The sequence below is a fragment of the Phyllobates terribilis genome, unplaced genomic scaffold, assembly GCF_046119375.1.
Source record: "Phyllobates terribilis strain yellow unplaced genomic scaffold, ASM4611937v1 Scaffold_12__6_contigs__length_324123572, whole genome shotgun sequence".
NCBI lineage: Eukaryota > Metazoa > Chordata > Amphibia > Anura > Dendrobatidae > Phyllobates > Phyllobates terribilis.
The window spans coordinates 130,095,345-130,117,756 of record NW_027362772.1 but is presented as its reverse complement, the minus strand read 5'-3'; the positions used below and the strand labels follow the sequence as shown (position 1 = coordinate 130,117,756).

General features: G+C 45.5%; 1 protein-coding gene across 3 annotated transcripts in view; it reads right to left on the bottom strand.

Annotated features, from left to right (window-relative positions):
* Positions 1–22,412, bottom strand: part of LOC141172268 (uncharacterized) — a 54,050-nt gene that overhangs the window by 26,288 nt on the left and 5,350 nt on the right. The window contains exon 2 of one of the 3 annotated variants that reach the window (XM_073656282.1): positions 13,196–13,366. The exons of the other annotated variants lie outside the window; for them this stretch is intronic. Within the exon in view, the coding sequence (XP_073512383.1) occupies positions 13,196–13,366 (171 nt within the window). The remainder of the gene's footprint in view (positions 1–13,195; positions 13,367–22,412) is intronic. 3 annotated transcript variants of the gene reach the window in all.

Sequence of the window (22,412 nt, the reverse complement as noted above, 5' to 3'; positions counted from 1 at the left end):
GGGCCAATATTCATGGCACCCTTCCTGGGCTATTAATATCAGCCCCCAGCTGTCTGCCTAGCCTTTGCTAGCTATTAAAATAGGGGGGACCCCACGTCATTTTTTTGGGGGGGTTCCCCATTTTAATAGCTAGTAAAGGCTAGGTATTCAGCTGGGGGCTAATATTAGTAGTCTGGGAAGCTGCGTGGGTATTACCCCCTTCCCAGGCTTCAAACATCTTCCCCAGCCGTCTGCTTAACCTCCGCTAGAGACTAAAATTATGGGGGATCCCACGCCAATTTTTTTTTTTTAAATAAATCCTTTATTTTAACACTAAATGACATTTGAGGAGTTAATAAAGATGCAGTCCCTAAATTATTATTTATTTTTTAATTAATTTTTCCCAAAAATTTTGACGTGGGCTTTGCTATATTTTTGTATGCCAGCCAGGTACAGCATCCAGCTTCTATGAACGCGCCATTTTCCGGGGTGGCTGCGGACTGCAATTTGCAGCGGGGGGGGGGGGGGGGGGGGCAGAAAGCTTGGGTCTCCCTGCGCGGCAGATTCCAGCCCCCAGCTGCCTAGTTGTACCTGGCTGGACACAAAAATAGGGCGAAGCTCCACGTATTTTTTTTTTAAATTATTTCATGAAATTCATGAAATAATAAAGAAAAAAAGGGCTTCCCTATATTGTTGTGTCCGGCCAGGTACAAATAGGCAGCTGGTGGTTGGGGGCAGCCCGTTCCTGCCTGCTGTACCTGGCTGGACACAAATATAGTGCAAAGCCCCACGTCAATTTTTTTTTAAATTATTTCAGGAAATTCATGAAATAATTAAAAAAAAATTGATGTGGGGCTGCGTCCTATATTTGTGTCCAGCCAGGTACAGCAGGCAGGAACGGGCTGCCCCCAACCACCAGCTGCCTATTTGTACCTGGCCGGACACAACAATATAGGGAAGCCCTTTTTTTCTTAATTATTTCATGAATTTCATGAAATAATTTTAAAAAAAAATACGTGGGGCTTCGCCCTATTTTTGTGTCCAGCCAGGTACAACTAGGCAGCTGGGGGCTGGAATCTGCAGCGCAGGGAGGCCCAAGCTTTCTGGGCCCCACCCGCTGCAAATTGCAGTCCGCAGCCGCCCCGGAAAATGGCGCGTTCATAGAAGCGCCATCTTCTGGTGCTGTACCCAACTCATCCAGGGCCCTGGTGCGGTGGCTCACTGGGTAATAAAGGGGTTTAGGCCAGCTTGGCATTATCAGCTGGCCCTAAGCCCGAAATTCATGGGGTCATGCCAATATTAGACATGACCACCATGAATTTCTAGTAAAGTATTTAAAAAAAACACAACACCCAGAATAAAGTCATTTAATTGAAATAAAGACACAATTCTTTATTGTTCTAAATTAAACTATACTTACCATCACGCCCATTCCAGCTGAAGCCAACGATCTCCTGCAATAAAAGAAAAATAATAAACCAACCTCATCCTTACCTTCCCATGGATCCCACGACAGCTTCAGCTCTGCTACATCGAGATGACAGGCTGGACCGCAGCAGAACGCTGCCATCCTGCCTGTCATCCCGCGGACACTGAGAAGCGCAGGCATGCTTGCACTCCTCAGTGTCTCTCTGTGACGGCATAAAGATGAGCCGAGTTCATGTCCAATGAACTCAGCTCACCTCATGCACGTCACTGACAGCGTGGGAAAATTCTCCTGCACTCAGCACTTCAGCGTGAGAATTCTCCCACGCTGTCAGTGACGTACATGAAGTGAGCTGAGTTCATTGGACATGAGCTCACCTCATGCACGTCACTGACAGCGTGGGGAAATTCTCACGCTGAAGCGCTGAGTGCAGGAGAATTTTCCCACGCTGTCAGTGACGTGCATGAGGTGAGGTCATGTCCAATGAACTCGGCTCACCTCATGCACGTCACTGACAGCGTGGGAAAATTCTCCTGCACTCAGCGCTTCAGCGTGAGAATTCTCCCACGCTGTCAGTGACGTGCATGAGGTGAGCCGAGTTCATTGTCGGCTCATCTGGATGCCGTCACAGAGAGACACTGAGGAGCGCAAGCAAGCCTGCGCTTCTCAGTGTCTGCGGGATGACAGGCTGGATGACAGCGTTCTGCTGCGGTCCAGCCTGTCATCTCGATGTAGCAGAGCTGAAGCTGTCGTGGGAACCATGGAAAGGTAAGGATGAGGTTGCTTTATTATTTTTCTTTTATTGCAGCAGATCGTTGGCTTCAGCTGGAATGGGCGTGACGGTAAGTATAGTTTAATTTAGAACAATAAAGAATTGTGTGTTTATTTCAATTAAAAGGACTTTATTCTGGGTGTTTGTGTTTTTTTTTTAACTTTCACTATGGGGTTAGTAATGGGGGTGTCTTATAGACGCCTCTCCATTACTAACCTGGGCTTGATGTCAGCTGGCATTATAAGCTGACATCAACCCCAGCCCTATTACCCCACTGCCACCGCTACAGGGCAGTGGGAAGAGCGAGGCTAAGTGCCAGAATTGGCGCATCCTATGGATGCGCCATTTCTGGGGCGGCTGACGGCTGGTGTTTCTAGCCTGGGAGGGGGCCAATATTCATGGCTCCCTTCCTGGGCTATTAATATCAGCCCCCAGCTGTCTGCCTAGCCTTTGCTAGCTATTAAAATAGGGGGGACCCCACGTCATTTTTTGGGGGGGGGTCCCCCATTTTAATAGCTAGTAAAGGCTAGGTATTCAGCTGGGGGCTGATATTAGTAGCCTGGGAAGCTCCGTGGGTATTACCCCCTTCCCAGGCTTCAAACATCTGCCCCAGCTGTCTGCTTAACCTCCGCTAGAGACTAAAATTAAGGGGAACCCCACGCCAATTTTTTTTAAAATAAATCCTTTATTTTAACACTAAATGACAAGTACAGTAATCAACACTATCACTGTACTTATTATATATCTGACTGACATGTTTCTATCTATCTAATCTATGTATGATTCTCTATTCCTTCTATTCTAAATTGTCGGGTACAGATGCTGAATTGCCGGCCGGCTTTTTTAAAGAGACGGTGCATGAAAACACTATTATTTTTTTATATAAATCCTTTACACTAAATGACAAGTACAGTAAGCAACACTGTCACTGTGCTTCTTATATGTGTGACTGACATGTTTCTATCTATCTAATCTATGTGTGAAGCTCTATTCTTTCTGTTGTAAATTGTCGGGTACCGGTGTATGCGCTGGTCAATTGCCGGCTTTTCACATACATTCTACATTATTCTTAGTTGTTTTACTTCATGTAGAATTAACCTACAAGGAAAGAAAGGGTTTATTTTCATTCCGATATTAGTGTCCCATTGACTTGCATTGGTTTCCGGTATCGGAATCGGCGATATCCGATACTTTTTGAGTATCGGTCCGATCCAATTCGATACGATATTTCCTGATATCGGAAGGTATCGCTCAACACTACTCCTTATGTTTAACTGAGTCCTAACAATAACGTTTGTCATCTTCATGCTACGATACTGCATTTGAATATTTTATTAACTGCTGTTATATGAAAGGAATAGAATGCATTTCTTGATCCTTGTATTGTCTGCTTTAGGAAGTATCCTTCTCTCCCCCTTTTTCCTATTTGTCCCTAATTTCCCCATGCTTTTCCTAATGACTTACCCTTTTCTTTTCTGTACCCTCTTCCCCCATAATATTTGAAAAAAACTTTCAATAAAAACAGTTTGAACAAGTGTCCTGTAGAGTGGACTAATTAGGTTAGAGTTCTCTTTCCATCTTCTCTCTCCCACCTCTCTGCGTCACCTTACCAAATTACTCTGTTCTAGAGTTGGTGCAAATCAATTCGTAGCACCCAGTCCAGTTCAGTAATCTGTGGCTGTTGGATTCGAGCCCAGGAAACTGCCTTTTACCTCCGGGCATTTGTGGCTCTTCTTCTGATTAGCCGGCCTGGCATCATGGCATTGAACCAGGCTGGCTAATCAAAGGAAGAGCTGCAGTTACCAGGTGGTAGTTGGCAGTTCTCAAGTCGTTTGAATTGATTGGCACCAACTCTCACTTAGTCCATAGGCTCTGTCTCTTGCTTTAGCATAGGCTGCCTTCAACCTCATTCTCCTAACTGCTCAGGGGTTACACATACTATTGTGATTTTCGTTTCTTTGACTAACAAAATAATTACTTTGCATTCACAAAAATAGATTTTCTGACTATATGAAGAGCTACTATTTTGTTGGTAAATGAAAGAATGAGTACAATGTTCCTTCCATCTCCCAGAGGCAGCTAGAGCAGCCTCATTGACTCAACCATATAAATCAGCTTTCAGTCTCTCGACTATAACTATGATCCTATCTGAACGTAGTTGAAAAGCTAAAAGCTGCCTTTCCAATTGCACCTTGTGAGGTACGACACTGACGAGACCATACAATATCCCACCGCTGACGTCACTTTGTCAGGGATTCGCACACACAAGATCCCGATTACTCACTACATAGCTATCGGCAAGCGAGCAGTGAGCATATGGCGTACACACCTCCTAATTCCAATGCATGGAATGTGTATATGCCCCCGTACGGTCACTGCCAGCTTCACGATGGCCCAATTAGGATTATTCGCTGCCACCACCGATCAGTTTTAAAATATAATACAGGCCTGATCAGACGCCTGCTTTCTGGTAGCGTATGGCTTCGGGGAAGGAAAGATTACAGAGCACAGGAAACAGGACTATTAAATTTTATATTTAATCCAAAAGAGGCAGTGTTTAATGAAGAATATACAGTACAGACCAAAAGTTTGGACACACCTTCTCATTTAAAGATTTTTCTGTATTTTCATGACTATGAAAATTGTACATTCACACTGAAGGCATCAAAACTTTGAATTAACACATGTGGAATTATATACTTAACAAAAAAGTGTGAAAAAAACGAAAATATGTCTTATATTCTAGGTTCTTCAAAGTGGCCACCTTTTGCTTTGATGACTGCTTTGCACACTCTTGGCATTCTCTTGATGAGCTTCAAGAGGTAGTCACCGGAAATGGTTTTCACTTCACAGGTGTGCCCTGTCAGGTTTAATAAGTGGGATTTGTTGCCTTATAAATGGGGTTGGGCCCATCAGTTGTGTTGTGCAGAACTCTGGTGGATACACAGCTGATAGTCCTACTGAATAGGCTGTTAAAATTTGTATTTGGCAAGAAAAAAGCAGCTAAGTAAAGAAAAACGAGTGGCCATCATTACTTTAAGAAAAGAAGGTCAGTCAGTCCGAAAAATTGGGAAAACTTTGAAAGTGTCTGGAAGTGCAGTTGCAAAAACCATCAATCGCTACAAAGAAACTGGCTCACATGAGGACCGCCCCAGGAAAACAAGACAAAGAGTCACCTCTGCTTCTAAGGATAAGTTTATCCGAGTCACCAGCCTCAGAAATCGCAGGTTAACAGCAGCTCAGATTAGAGACCAGGTCAATGCCACACAGAGTTCTAGCAGCAGACACATCTCTTCAAAAACTATTAAAAGGAGACTTTGTGCAGCAGGCCTTCATGGTAAAATAGCTGCTAGGAAACCACTGCTAAGGACAAGCAACAAGCAGAAGAGACATGTTTGGGCTAAAGAACACAAGGAATGGACATTAGACCAGTGGAAATCTGTGCTTTGGTCTGATGAGTCCAAATTTGAGATCTTTGGTTCCAACCACCGTGTCTTTGTGCGACGCAGAAAAGGTGAACGGATGGACTCTACATGCCTGGTTCCCACCGTGAAGCATGGAGGAGGAGGTGTGATGGTGTGGGGGTGCTTTGCTGGTGACACTGTTGGGGATTTATTCAAAATTGAAGGCATACTGAACCAGCATGGCTACCACAGCATCTTGCAGCGTCATGCTATTCAATCCGGTTTGCGTTTAGTTGGACCATCATTTAATTTTCAACAGGACAATGACCCCAAACACACCTCCAGGCTGTGTAAGGGCTATTTGACCAAGAAGGAGAGTGATGGGGTGCTACGCCAGATGACCTGGCCTCCACAGTCACCAGACCTGAACCCAATCGAGATGGTTTGGGGTGAGCTGGTCCGTAGAGTGAAGGCAAAAGGGCCAACAAGTGCTAAGCATCTCTGGGAACTCCTTCAAGATTGTTGGAAGACCATTTCCGGTGATTACCTCTTGAAGCTCATCAAGAGAATGCCAAGAGTGTACAAAGCAGTCATGAAAGCAAAAGGTGGCTACTTTGAAGAACCTAGAATATAAGACATATTTTCAGTTGTTTCACACTTTTTTGTTAAGTATATAATTCCACATGTGTTAATTCATAGTTTTGATGCCTTCAGTGTGAATGTACAATTTCCATAGTCAAGAAAATACAGAAAAATCTTTAAATGAGGTGTGTCCAAACTTCTGGTCTGTACTGTACAAAGGGGACAATACAATAGAGTATACAGTTGCACAAAATAAAAGGGATTAATAAAAATACTTACTAGACAGATCAGAGACTATTCATTTTAGCTGGAGGGGAGGCACTCCAATTGATTTGGCCGTTATCAAAAGTGACCCCTGCTTATAGAGTATATACGTCCTGCCATGAGTATAGATCAATATTCAGCTGGATCTTTTATGCCAAAGAGGGGACCTGCCCACACCCTCCCCTGTGATGACCTCAAGTGGGTTGGTTTCCGCCATTAATGGTTTTATTAAAATCTCTAATTTCTGCGATAACTTCTTGCTGGATGATCGCAGATGTTCGCAAGTGACACCATATTTTTTAGTGCAAATTTATCTTTCTGTAGAGACCAGACATGACATGGCTGCTATCCGTTATTTTGGTACTTTTGCACCACAGCTCACCGACAGGGCTCACAGATCTGGAAAAATGTGTGGATTTTTCCTTAATTGACCCTGTCGCTAAAAATATGTCCCATGATTATCTGAATTATAGAAACTCCGATATTCCATATTTCATTTCAGTGCCTGCGAGACTGTGGATTGAACACGTGCAAATGGGTATGCCCTGGTGGTGAGAGAGAACTCCTTTTGAAGCTTAGGAGCTGTATCCTCTTTACCCAGGTGTCCATTTATCACCCATGTCTCTCTATTTGATATGTTAATTAGCTTGGACAATTGAGATAGTGGCTCATTTTGTACTGCTATTTGCATAGAAGCCACTTCTCTAGAGAGTAAGCTCTTGCTCTGGTGACAAATAGTATAAAGGGGGGGGGAGGGGTTTGAGGGAGAGAGAAATTCTTAATATTTTCTATGACACACCCCAAAAATACATCCAGAGACTGAAATTTAAAGGGATATAACGTATCAGATCTACATCTCTGGAGTATGTAGGTAAGATAAGAATAGTCTGGAGCCTTTAGGCTCCCATATACAGTTAGCTACACCTCCCCGATATTGATGGGACCTGCTGTATTTAACTCTCCCATCTGTTGGGGGAGAAAGAGAGGGAATTTTATATTGAAACACCTCAACCTTTTGTTGCCAGTGGATATAAGCCATGACCAGAGTTGCAAAATGTGTATAGGCACATTAATGAAGATTTTTTTCTAGTTTTCCACCCTTTAAAAGGAATCTGTCACTTGGTTTATCCTGCCTAAAATAAGAGGCATATAAAGTAGTGACTGAAATTGAGATTCCATCAGTGGGTCCCTTACTGGGAATCTTGCCATAACTGCCTTAAAATCTCACTTAATGAGCTGCAGTGGGAGTCCTGGTCTTAACAAGGGGCTCACCAAGAACACCCCTTTTAAAAACATGCCCACTGCATCTGCATGCCTGTAGATAAATCCAGCCTGGGTCAGAACCAAGCTATCTATTCCCTGTATATAGATAGATGGACTACCTGTGATGGGTACTTAAAAAAGGTGCGTTATTCGAACATTTTGGCTCCTAGTCTGGGGAAGGAGTCAGATGGACTGTGCCAAAGGTAGGGTGCTGTAACGTCTAGATAGTGAGCAGACAGTGGAGGAGTTGTTTTGCTTTACTGTTATGGTTAATTTTTTTTAATATCTAGATTCATTATTAATTTAGAAAATCAATTTATATAAACTATGCTATGTCTGAAGTTTTAGTGTAAGACTTAGATTGTGGAATGTCTGACTAAGATACTGGTTTCCTGTGAAGTCCCTGAGAAGGTTTTACGTTGGGCCAAGGGAAGTGTGTTCACTGATTGTCTATTTCGGTTTACTGTTCAGTTGTATGTAAGAAATGTAGTTCAGCTTTTTGTCTAGCTAATAAATGTGGTGAGTCTTTGTTGCCACAACAGAAGACTCTACATGCTGACAATGCATGTCGCATGTATTCTGTCTCTCTTCCTTCATCGATGAAGTATCTTAATTTGAATCTCACTGGCAATGTAAAGACCCTTTGCTGTCTATTCCAAAGTTCTCCTTAAACCAAAGAGGGTCTCCATAACAGTACATGGTGCCTGAAACCTGGGATTGTCATAACAGGACCTCCTCTGGACCCGTCAACAAGGATCTCTCTGGAAATTACTGAATATCATCCGCGGTATGTAATCTCTTGTATTACTAATAATTCCGTACTATCTAGAGGGCTCGAGGACGCATAATTGGTGGTCCTAACAAGACAATCATTTTTTTTTTTTAACCCTTGCCAGTGATTGAATTTGTTGTCTTATATGTTTTCAATGTGGTTTTTAGATGTATAATTGACGACTGAATGACGGTTGAATGATAATTGAATGAAGTAACGAGTAACCAACCTTGCCCAGCGTGTCGGGATTAGGCACCTCCGCAGTTCTTCTGTATATTTCAGGAGTCGGAGGATTGTTTTATGTGGTTTGTTTTGTCTGCGTCATAAATGTCTGGTATGATATTGTAAACTATGAGGATCCTTGAATGTGGGACTGAATGATTTTTGATTGACCAATAAGGGACTACGGTCTCTGCTTGATAAGGGATCCCGTTAGGTGTGTTCCTTCACATGTGGTGGAGAGGAAAATCGGCCCGTAAGAGGATCAGGGAAGTGTGATTGCCTATTACAGAGGAATCCTTCAAGGTAAGGTAGTACTCTGAGGGTATTGAATTCCACTGTAAATTGATAAGGGCACCCTCAAGAAAGGGGTAACTGAATGCAGGTTTTAGCCTGAATACAGCAGGGGGATTAATATCAGCAATTGTGTAGTGTGCATTGAATGATTGACGTATTGTTAAGTCGTTTTTGATTAATCAGAATCATTGTCCTCAGTGTCTGTGTTCTGTTTTGTGTAAGCTCAAGAGAGGGAAAATCATAGTAGCTGAAGTTCTTGCTTAGCCTGTATACCCAGACTGGGAAACATATAGTATAAAAAGTAACACTTAGGCTGTGTGCCCACGATGCGTTTTTCAAGCGTTTACGCTGCGGAATTTCCGCAGCATAAACGCTTGGTAGACCTTCCCCCATGGTCTCCAATGCAATTCCACACTTTCAATGCCCATGCTGCGGATTTTTCCACAGCGTTTATGCTGCGCTCAAAAATCCGCAGCATGTCCATTAATTTTGCAGAAGCGCTGCGTTTTCGCTGCCATTAACTTGCATTAGAACGCGCCAATTCCACAAGACTGCATCTGTACTTGCGTAATTGGCGCGTTCTAATGTGCGGATGGTACCCGAGTGTGGAGGACAGGAGACTCTCCTCCACACCCAGGTACCATAAAAAAAGAATAAAATAAAAAATAAAGATTATATTCACCTTCCGACGGCCCCCGGACTCCTTCTCTTCGCTTGCTGACAGATCGCGCAGGACTGAAGGACCTGCGCTGACGTCGGTCATGTGACGGCAGGTCTTTTCAGTACCGCGATCTGACGGCAGCCAGCACAGGAGCTCAGCAAGTCTCGGGGGCCATTGGAAGGTAAGTATAGTTTATTTTTTTATTTTTAACCACTCTCTCGGGTCACACTATATAAATCCATGCCGTTTGCATGGATTTATATAGTATGACCTAGTTGTCACAAGCACTTTCCAAGTGATGCTAATAGCTTGGAAAGTGCTTGTCAACCCGCATGCGGAAATGCTAGTGAATAACGCTTCATTTCTGCATGTCCCTGGCAGGAAAACTCATGTACAATCCGCATGCGTTTTTTTCAGCCAGGGAGATGCAGAAACGCTCAGGAAAAAATCCTGACAATTTCTGCATCGTGGGCACATAGCCTTATTGCAGCTATAACTGTCACGCAGTGCCTTTACAAGGTGTAGAAGGAAAACCTTTGAACTGGGAATTGTTATATGATCATGTAGAAATAATTGGAATAGTAAGTGGAGCAGTAGGCTTGGTATTCTTATTTGTTTGGTTGTGTGTAAGAATCTCCCTAGCTAACAGGGCTGGAAAAATCGGTGTTAGTACTTCCTTAAAGATCTGTCTTCCGAGGCTCAGAGGAGACTGGGATAGGATCAGATCAGTCTTTCGAGGATCAGAGGAGACTGGGACGGGATCAAATTTAGAGTCTGAAGTGAGTTCTGCGGTTGACTCTGGCATAGTGGTTGCAGTCAAGGGGATGGCAACAGTAAGGAATTGACTAACCTAAAGGGTGAGGCCCCAGTTCCAGCATGTGAGATAGTGGAGAGACTGAAAGGGAAAGAAGCAGTAGAGGGATGTGAAATAATATTGAGGAAATTTGGTATGGGAAAGTGGGGAAATCTGGAAGAGAAAGAATGGGAGAAATATATCTGCAATTGGGAAGGATGGTTGAAAGATAAAAACGAACTAGAGCAGGCTAGGATGTGGTTAGAAGTAGCAAAACTTCTCTCAATGAGTGAACATAAATCAGAGGAAACCAGGCATGTAACTGTCTATGTAATCTATGATAGTTTGAAAAACTCTCAAACCCCTGTAGTCTCTGTACCTGATGTAAATTCTGCACCCCCGCCTTATGCTGGGTCAATGGGATGGACTTGCAGACATTGTGGTCATCAGAATCCCACTGGGGTTAATTGTTGCAGGTCCTGTGGGTCTTCACACCCAGGGACAACACCCAGGGACAACACCCAGGGTGCCTCTTTTCCCTAGGAGGATCACTAGGCATGTACAGTTTCAACCCAGTGAACTTATTGCCCTCACTACACAGCTCCCAGATCCCCGAAAAAAAAACGTAACATTTAGAAAGCGCCTCCAGGGTGTTCAGGAGGCATATTGGGCCACATGGGATGATCTAGTTTTTGTCATTCTGCAGAAAGGCAGTGACCCCTTACTTATGGAAATTACTCAGATGCTGCCAGGACAGGAACCGGCCATTAAAAATACATCAGAGTCGGGGCGGGTGTTTATAGAAAGGATTCAAAACTGGGCACGGGCAGAGCAGGATAAAAAACAAGACCTGTTACAAACTGTAGTACAGGATAAGGCTCAATCAGTCATCAGACATTTTGTCCCCCGACTATGTGGCTTGTGAAGGGGTAGAGGGACGACTTACTAAATTACAAATGACTCATCCTCTCCGGTTAAATTGCATGACTCGATTTCAATTGTAACCCAGGTTTTAGTTTCCCCTGATGTGCCTTTTAATTTGTTGGGTACAGATGTGTTGCAGAAAATTGGGGCCTGCATAGAATTCACTCCAAATGGCCCCAAGATGATCACCCCCCTGGATGACGACACATTGTGTAGTCTTCTATCCCTAACAATTCCCACAATTCTAGACAATACAGACTCTAAACCTCATTCCCATCGTGTTTGGCTTGAGGATATACCCAATCAATTGTGGGCATGTAGCAAACTTGATGTGGGAAACTACCCATCCCTCCGGTGACTGTAAAACTTAAACCAGGTGCCCAACCCCCCTGTATAAAGCAGTATCTTTTAAGTGCTGCTCAGGATGCGACAATACATGAGAATGTCCAGGAGCTCTTGTTAAGAGGTCTAGTTATTCCTATAACCTCCCCATTTAACACTCCCCTGTACCCAGTCAAAAAGAAAAACCCCACCTGGACAGCCAGTAGCCTATCGTATGGTACATGATCTTAGGGCAGTTAATGCAGTAACTATAGTGGATACTCTACTTGTACCCAACCCCCATACTCTCCTGAATCAGGTCCCATCCACAGCCACCTGTTTCACAGTGATTGATCTGGCCAATGCTTTTTTTCTCTGTCGTCTTGTACCTCTTATTTTGCCTTCACCCACAGAGGTGCTCAGTATGCATGGGCAGTCCTTCCTCAGGGAGCTGCTAACTCCCCTTTCTTATTTTCCACATCCCTAAAGACTGTACTCGATAACTGATGCCCCTTTGATTCATCCACCATACTCTTACAATATGTGGATGACCTTCTCCTTTGCTGCACCACTGACCAGATATGCCACAATGAATCTCAATCTCTGCTGATATTCTTAGCAGAAAATGGGTGCAAAGCTTCAAAAGATAAACTCCAATTGTGCAAGTCCACAGTCACTTTCCTTGGGCATTGCCTGTCTCCAGGCATTAAGCATCTCAGCCCAGTAAGGATTGAGGCTATACTAAAAATACGCCTTCCAAGATCTACCAAGTCCCTTCGGGCATTCTTGGGCCTAGTCCAGTACTGCCGTCTCTGGATACGAAATGCCTCTAGTATTATTGCCCCATTGTTGCAATGCCTCAAAACTGAGCCTTTCACCATTAATTCTGAGGCTATTGATGCATTTCACACCCTCAAGCTCACTCTTTGTCTCACCAGCTCTAGGTATACCGAATTATGACAAGTTTTTTACTTTGTACTGCCACGAACAGGTTGGACATGCGTCTGGTGTCCTTACCCAAGAACATGGTGGTAGGCAGCGCCCTCTAGGGTATTACTCTGTAACCCTAGATCCAGTCATTTATGGGTTCTCCTACTTGTGTTTAGAGCTGTGGCAGCTGCTTCAGAACTTGTTAAAAAGACAGAGGACATAGTGTTAGGAAGCCCCCTCACACTTCAAGTTCCTCATGCTGTATCTGAAATACTTCAACAGGCTCAGACCCGTCACCTCTCAGCATCAAGGTTGACAAAATATGAAGTCTCACTCCTTACACCTCCTCATATAACTATCCAACGCTGTAATGTTCTAAATCCAGCTACACTACTTCCAGTGGATTTAGAAAAGGGAGGAAAGTATCAGGGTGGAGAAGGAGGGACCGTAAGCCAAGACCTGCCCCTGTTTTTCAAATTAGCAGATGAGGAAGCTCAGTTTGATATGGCACATGAACATGATTGTCAGGCATTGATGGAAGCTGAAATAAAGGGCTTGGCAAATATTACTGATGTACCACTTACTAACCCCTCTGCTGAGTATTTTGTAGATGGTTCCAGAGCTTGGGACAGTGAACAAGGACGATTCATCACCGGGTATGCAGTAGTCCACAATGGTAAGGCAGTGATACAAGAACCACTCCCCTCCAGCTGCTCTGCGCAAGAGGCAGAGTTTAAAGCACTCGCTGCAGCGTGTAATCTAGGAAAAGGTAAAGAAATTAATGTATTTTCTGACTCGCAATATGCTTATGGTGTTGCACATGACTTTGGCGCCATTTGGCAAAGCCGTAATTTCTTGACCTCTGCTGGCAAACCTATAAGGTATGCGCAAGCGGTAGAGCAACTACTCACAGCACTCGCCCTTCCCGAAGGGCAGCCATAGTTAAAGTGTCAGCACACACTCGGGAACAAACTCCCCTTGCAGTAGGGAATGCCTTGGCCGACCAGGCGGCTAAGGAAGCCGCACGATTACCTCTGACAGAGATACTGGCTATCGCAAGTGCGGGAACCCCAGGAGTCTGAGTCAGGGAGTGCAGGAAGCCCCCTTTCAAATAAGGAGACATCCCCTGCACCGGTCCCCTCGAACTACTGCAGGTCTTCCAGACCCAGGCTCCCCACACGAGCAGAATGCATGGGTCAAAGCGGGTGCCGTGCAGTCAGTGTCGGGGGTATGGCAGGTAAACAAATATGTTTGACTTCCACGCTGCCTGTTCCTCATGATGGCTGCCCTTGCACATTCTCCGGTGCATAACTCAAAGGGTGTTATGTGTGCAGTGGTGCTACAAAACTGGTGTGCCCCAGGGTTCTCGAATACGGCTGCAAAGTATGTTCAAGAATGTCTAGTTTGTGCAAAACATAACCCTGGTAGGCCTATTCGAGTCCCACGAAAATGCACACCAAAACCGGATTACCCATTTCAGAGACTGCAAGTGGACTACATACAGCTACCTAAGGTGGGTAATTATGAATACGCCCTGGTATGCATTGACCTTTTCTATGGGTGGCCAGAAGCTTGGACAGTGACTAAAGCAAACACAAAAACTACTGCTAAAAAATTGATCAGTGAAGTGGTTTGTAGATATGGGGTGCCCGAAACTATAGAAAGTGACAGAGGAACCCACTTTACTGGGAAACTAATGAAACAAATCATGGTCACTCTTGGGATAGAATAGGCTTTCCATGTTCCCTATCATCCACAGAGTAGTGGGAAGGTGGAACGCCTCAATGGTACCTTGAAACTAAAAATCCAAAAGTGCATGGAAGAAACACACTTGTCCTGGGTAGATTGTTTGCCCATAGCATTGTATTCTGTGAGGACCGCCCCAAGGGGGAGGGAGGAGCTGTCCCCTTATGAAATACTGTTTGGTAGTGTCCCTAAGGCTGAGTTCACACGATGCGTTTTTCATGCGTTTCCGCTGTGTTTTTGCAGTTGCGTAAACGCCGCGGAAAAGCATTAAAAACGCATGGTAGAAGGGCAGCAATGTTCCCCAATTGAAATCCGCATGTGCTGTGCCCATGATGCGGATTTTTCCGCAGCGTAAACGCTGCGGTCAAAAATCCACAGCATGTCAATTAATTTTGCGGAAATGCTGCTCTTTTGCCGCCATTGACTTGCATCAGACCGCATGGAATCCGCATCACTGTATATGTTGATGCGCTTTTCATGCGGTCTAATGTGCGGATGGTACCCGGGTGTGGATGAGAGGACTCTCATCCAGACCCAGGTACCATAAAAAAAAAAAAAAAAGAATAAAATAAAAAATATATATATTCTCACCTTCTGACGGCCCGCGCAGCGCTCCTGCTTGGTTCCCGGCACTTCGGGGTTGAATGAAGAAGGACCTTCGCTGACGTCAGTCATGTGACGGGTCACGTGATGCTGACGTCGGAAGGTCCTAAAGTCTTCACTGCCGGCAGCCGGGACCGAGCGAAGCAGGACACCGGGGGCCATCAGAGGGTAAAGTATATATTTTTTATTTTTTGACATTCACACACTATATAAATCCATGCCGGTTGCATGGATTTATATAGTGTAAAGTTGACAAGCACTTTCCAAGTGATGCTAAAATCACTTGGGAAGCGCTTGTCAACCCGCATGCGGAAATGAAACTGAAGACCGCTTCATTTCCGCATGTCCCTGGCAGGAAACCGCATGTACAATCTGCATGCGTTTCTTCCTGCCAGAGAGATGCGGAAACGCTCAGGAAAAAATCCTGAGCATTTCTGCATCGTGTGCACATACCCTAAGACAGGGTTGTATTTCCCACAGCACTTGCAGGCCTCCTATGGTTCTCTCACTGAATATGTTCTGGAGTTGCATAAACATTTGACTGTTACTCATAATCGTGTTCTTTCCTCTATCCCAGACCCCAATTGCCTCAGCGGCACTCACACTTTGGTACCAGGAGACTGGGTCGTGGTGAAGAGACATATGAGGAGACCAAAGGAAGTGAACCATTCCAAGTGCTGTTAACCACTGCCACTTCGGTCAACCTTTAAGGCAAGGACACTTGGATCCACGCCAGCCATTGTAAAAAGGTTTTGAACCCCAGCAGCAGCAAAGATGATGACCCTGTTTGTTTGGACTATGGTGACAGCAACTGTACCCCTTGCCCTAACTCTCCATGAAGTACTAAAAAAGAACTGGGATAACAAACTGATAAAGCATCACCAAATCTTACTCCAAGACATGAAGTCTAATGACCGTCCTAAGAACTGTTGGATATGCACCCATAGTCCAATATCCTCTAATACTATGCCTTATTTGCTATTAAGATACTATGCAAGAAAACACGCAAGGTTAAGCATCACAGGCCTGCGAAATATAATGTGTGAGGCAGTGACCGGGATCGTATACGAGGGACGTTATATATCCCCCAGAATGTGTACAGAGACCTATTAAATCCATTGGAGTGCATTGCAGTCACAAACTCGCCTGCGGCTGCAATGCAGGAATGAAGGTGAGCATTGACCTGGTCAGACTACCTGGCTAAGGCAGATTAAGTAAAACCCAGCAGGGCCTTCATTTCTTGGAGGAGGTCACAGGAGGCAGTGGGGCGGCCTCCTCCCTCCAACCCGGTTTTCCCGTGGCTCTTGCCACAGCTCCTTTAAAACCCCTGCACTAAGGATTAGTGTTGTTCTATGTTGGAACCTGCTAGGAGAACAGCAGGAAAGCTCAGCAGGATTGAGTGTGCCTGAACCCCCGCCTGGGAAGGCTCTGCACCTGTCAGGCTCTGAGCGGCCCGGCGCAGCCGTTGCCCCCGGCAACCGTTGTTTATGGACTCATGTTAACCCGGCTGCGAACAGGAGGACTTTCAGTTTACCCGTGAGTTGCTGAATAAAAGCTGTTTATGTTGAACTTGCTTGGGTCACTGCCTCAGTTACTGCACGGTGTGAACACCGCCGCCTTACAAATGCCACTTCTCCTATAAACATATATGATGAGATTTACAAGCAAGATATTTGTCGGTGAACGGGATTCGTCCACTCCAGGCTTTTATAGCATGGGGAAGTAGCTGATAAATAAATTTGTTTTGTAAAATAATAAAAAGGGAGGAATTGTTATGGTTAATTTTTTTAATATCTAGATTCATTATTAATTTAGAAAATCTATTTATATAAACTATGCTATGTCTGAAGTTTTAGTGTAAGACTTAGATTGTGGAATGTCTGACTAAGATACTGGTTTCCTGTGAAGTCCCTGAGAAGGTTTTACGTTGGGCCAAGGGTAGTGTGTTTATTACTGATAGTCTAATTTCGGTTTCCTGTTCAGTTAACAATTGTATTTCCTTTTTGTCTAGCTAATAAATATGGTGAGTCTTTGTTGCCACACAGAAGACTCTACATGCTGACAATGCATGTCGCATGTATTCTGTCTCTCTTCCTTCATCGATGAAGTACCTTTAATTTGAATCTCACTAGCCATGTGAAGACCCTTTGCTGTCTATTCCAAAGTTCTCCTTAAACCAAAGATGGTCTCCATAACACTGTCAATGAAAGAAAATAAGACTGGTTGCGGCCTGCTTTTGAACCTAAGCTGATGCTTTGGAATAAAAGATCTTTGTGCCAACCATTGCATCCAGATCACTCTTAAGCCTCGCTGCCTGATTATTTTTTATTTTTTTTGTTTAAGTCCCTTTCCTTTTTTGCCTTGTATTAGCTGCTGGTTGTTATGCAAAATTCATCAAAATGTTGCATGTGATTCATGAATGTTTGTGACCTTTTTGTGTGAAAATACATATAAAATATACACAACTCAAAAATACAGTAGGTGAAATAAGTATTGAACACTTCTCCAATTTTCAAAGTAAATATATTTCTACAGGTGCTACTGACCTGAGAAATGACACAGGAAAAAGTATTGAACATGCCTACTGAAATGTAATACACTGCTCAAAAAAATAAAGGGAACACTCAAATAACACATCCTAGATCTGAATGAATGAAATATTCTCATTGAATACTTTGTTCTGTACAAAGTTGAATGTGCTAACAAAATCACACAAAAATCGATGGAAATCAAATTTATTAACCAATGGAGGCCTGGATTTGGAGTCACCCCCAAAATTAAAGTGGAAAAACACACTACAGGCTGATCCAACTTTGATGTAATGTCCTTAAAACAAGTCAAAATGAGGCTCAGTATTGTGTGGCCTCCACATGCCTGTATGACCGCCCTACAATGCCTGGGCATGCTCCTGATGAGGTTGCGGATGGTCCCCTGTGGGATCTCCTCCAAGACCTGGACTAAAGCATCCGCCAACTCCTGGACAGTCTGCGGTGCAACGTGACGTTGGTGGATGGAGCGAGACATGATGTCCCAGATGTGCTCAAACGGATTCAGGTCTGGGGAACGGGTGGGCCAGTCCATAGCTTCAATGCCTTCATCTTGCAGGAACTGCTGACACACTCCAGGCACATGAGGTGGCTGGAGTGCATTAGGTGACTGTCCTGCATTAGGAGGAACCCAGGGCCAACAGCACCAGCATATGGTCTCACAAGGGGTCTGAGGATCTCATCTCGGTACCTAATGGCAGTCAGGCTACCCCTGGCGAGCGCATGGAGGGCTGTGCGGCCCTCCAAAGAAATGCCACCTCACACCATTACTGACCCACTGTCAAACCGGTCATGCTGAAGGATGTTGCAGGCAGCAGATCGCTCTCCATACTCTGTCACATGTGCTCAGTGTGAACCTGCTTTCATCTGTGAAGAGCACAGGGCACCAGTGGCGACTTTGCCAATCCTGGTGTTCTGTGGCATTTCTTTGGAGGGCTGCACAGACCTCCATGTGCTCGCCAGAGGTAGCCTGACTGCCATTAGGTACCGAGATGAGATCCTCAGACCCCTTGTGAGACCATATGCTGGTGCGGTTGGCCCTGGGTTCCTCCTAATGCAGGACAATGCTAGACCTCATGTGGCTGGAGTGTGTCAGCAGTTCCTGCAAGATGAAGCCATTGAAGCTATGGACTGACCCACCCGTTCCCCAGACCTGAATCCGATTGAGCACATCTGGGACATCATGTCTCGCTCCATCCACCAACGTCACGTTGTACCACAGACTGTCCAGGAGTTGGCGGATGCTTTAGTTCAGGTCTGGGAGGAGATTCCACAGGAGACCATCCGCAACCTCATCAGGAGCATGCCCAGGCGTTGTAGGGAGGTCATACAGGCACATGGAGGCCACACACAATACTGAGCCTCATTTTGACTTGTTTTAAGGACATTACATCAAAGTTGGATCAGCCTGTAGTGTGTTTTTCCACTTTAATTTTGGGGGTGACTCCAAATCCAGGCCTCCATTGGTTAATAAATTTGATTTCCATTAATGATTTTTGTGTGATTTTGTTGTCAGCACATTCAACTTTGTACAGAACAAAGTATTCAATGAGAATATTTCATTCATTCAGATCTAGGATGTGTTATTCGAGTGTTCCCTTTATTTTTTTGAGCAGTGTACTTCGTACAAAACCCTTTGGTGATGATAGCTTCAAGACACCTCCTGTCTGGAGAAACCAGCCGTGTGCATTGCTCAGGTGTGATTTTTGGCCCATTCTTCCACACAAACACTCTTCAAATCCTGAAGGTTCCGTGGGCTCCTTCTAAGAACTCTGACTGGGCCATTCTAACAGAAAATTTATGGAAGGAATTAAAGCTCAATCACCTGATCTGAATCCATCAGCTTTACTTTCTCACTGAAACCAGAGATTTATCAAGAATGTCTCGGTTCATTTATCTATTCATCCTTTCTTCATTCATTCATTTGAAAATTGCCAATGCCGTATGCTGAAAAACAGCCCCGCACCATGATTATGTTCCCACCGCCCACTGTTGGTATGGTGTTTTGGGGGTGATATGCAGTGCCTTTTGGCCTCCAAACATGGTGTGTATTATGGCATTCAAAGTTCAATTTTGGTCTCATCTGACCAGACTATATTCTCCCAGTATTTCACAGGCTTGTCTAAATACAATTAAGCAAACTTCAAATGCGCCTGAACATACTTTTTGTTCATCAATGGTGTCTTGCACCACGAAGACACCATTACTGAACAAAAAGCATGTTCAAGCTGGTGAGTGTGCATACAGGCCATGGAGGTTGAGTGTATTAATTTATAGTTTTCCCCTCCCCCATGACAGCACACCTTGAGAAAGAGGATCCGCCCCACCAAGGACAGGAAACCGTCTGAAATAAAAGGGCGGCACCTCTCCCTCGCTTCAGTTGGTTTCCTGTCCTTGATGGGGAACCTGTCTGGAAGAAAGACTTACCTGGGTCTGTACCGGTGTGGAAGAGCGAGCACTGGCCTGTGCACCGGGTTCAGTATCCCAGAAGCGCCGTCCGCAGCTTCCCCTGGGGTCTCTGCGCTGAGCGAGGCGCACGCGGTGAGGCAGGCTCTGTCCTCCCGGAGACCGCGGCGCCGTCCTCCCCCTGCAGTGGAACACTTCCGGATGTGACGCGCCTGACGTCACGGCGCAGCGCACGCTGGGAGCGGCGCGCTTGGTGATGTCAGGAGGCGGCGCCGATCCAAGATGGCGGCGCCCATCGGAGTGTTCCAGGCCGGTTTTTTTTCGACAGAGCTTCGGCCTGAGGAAGGGGGAGGGCCCACAGACCGGAGGAGGCTGGATAGCCCTATTTTTAAGGGGGGGGGGGGGGGGAGCTATCCTGGAAGCGTGGTGCGCTTCTGAAACATGGCTGATCCGGATAGCCAGGAGCAGCAGCTTACCCCCCCCCCCCCCTCAGCAACAGAAAAAGCAAAGGGATGCATCGCATACAGCCAGCCGCTCGAGTAATCGTAGTGGCAGCCGCAGGAGTAAGGCTTCAAGTGCCTCAGGACCATCCAGAATGCAATCATCAGTTTCGCGGCAGCCTCCGAATCCAGTACCCGTTTGTGACCTCCGGGGGTGAGTGAGCTTCGTGAATGTCACTGGTTAGTAACGGGAAGTCTCTTATGTGCTTCCTTTTTTTAGGAGCCTAAGAAGAGTAGTGCCAAGCAAAAGCATAGAATGTGTGCCCTTTGCCAAGCTTCTCTCTCAGTAGAGTGGCAGAAACCACTTTGCCAGAGCTGTGTGACCAAAACCATAGCTGAGAATTCCTGGGATTTCGCTGCAAATTTAAAGTCCATAGTACATGCAGAAGTTCAGGGGTTCCTTAGAGGGAAGAAAAGACCCCGTAGAGAGGTTTCCTCCATCTCTGATTCCTCCCAGTCCGAGGAGCAGTGGGATTCATCGTCCTCTTCCTCATCGGGGGGCGGTAGACCCTGCTTCCCCATTGAGAATACAGACAGACTGGTTAGGGCAGTAAGATCAACCATGGGTCTGGAGGAAGAGAGAGCATCTAAATCCCGGGAGGACATCATGTTTGCGGGCTTGGGAGAGAAAAAGAGACGCTCATTTCCGGTTAACAGTAAGATTCAGGGCCTCATTGACCGGGAGTGGAGGAGACCAGAGAGATCAGGGGCTTTACCCTCCTTCTCCAAAAGAAGGTACCCCTTCGAAGAGAAGGATGCGGAACCTTGGGATAAGATCCCCAAGGTGGACGGGACTGTGGCAAGGTCATCGAAAAGATCTTCCCTGCCCTTGGAGGACTCTGGCGTCCTAAAAGATGCCCTGGATAAAAGAGCTGACTCCTTCCTGCGCCACACGTGGGAGGCGGCGGCAGGCGGCCTAAAACCAGCGGTGGCTAGTACCTGTGTGGCGAGGTCCTTGATGGTGTGGCTCCAACAGCTGGAAGACCAGCTTAAAGATAAAAAGGTCTCCAGACAGGCAATACTTGCGGATCTACCTCTAATACAAACAGCATCGGCCTTCCTGGCCGACTCTTCAGCAGACTCAGACTGTCAGCTAGGGCAGCGGGACTATCCAAAGCAGCCAGGCGGGCCTTGTGGCTCAAAGGCTGCCCAGGTGACCTACCTTCGAAACAGAAGCTGTGCTCCCTCCCATGTGACGGTAGACACCTGTTTGGCCAAAAGTTAGAAGACCTGTTAGAAAAAGCAGGCGATAAAAACAAAGGGTTCCTGGGATTTTCGGGGGAACCAAGAAGATTTAGTTTTCGGAGGAGGAAATTTAACCAGGGTCGTCCTCTGGGAGACAAAAGGAGATGGGAAGCCAAGTCCAAAAAAGAGTCGGGCTACATGTTTGGAGGACCATCCTCGAGTTCGAAGAGATCCTCCCAATGACGCCAGGCTGGAAGTGGGTGGAAGGCTTTCCCACTTTCTTCCAGCTTGGAACGCGATAACAACAAACCCCTGGATTCTGAAAATTATCAGTGGGGGCCTGAAGATCCGGTTCAGCCAGACCCCCTGGCGGACCTTTGTGGTTACCCCCCTACGAAAGGTCCAGGAAGAACAGTTAGCCCTGGAAACAGAAGTGTTAGAGTTAGTAGGAAAGCAGGTCCTTCTCGAAGTACCAGCACCACAGAGAGGGAAGGGGTTCTATTCCCCACTATTAATGATAAAAAAAAACAAACGGGTACTTAAGGACCATCATCAACCTCAGGAGTCTGAACCAAGTAGTAGAAAACCAGACTTTCAAGATGGAGTCAGTAAGCTCGGCAGTGAAGCTCTTACATCGCAACTGCTTTATGGCTGTAATAGACTTGAAGGACGCATATTATCACGTCCCAATCCATCCGGAGTATCAGAAGTATCTGAGAGTAGCCCTGTTTATTCAAGGGAAGCTGAGGCATTTTCAGTTTGCTGCCCTACCCTTTGGCCTCTCCATTGCCCCGAGAATATTTACGAAACTAATAGCAG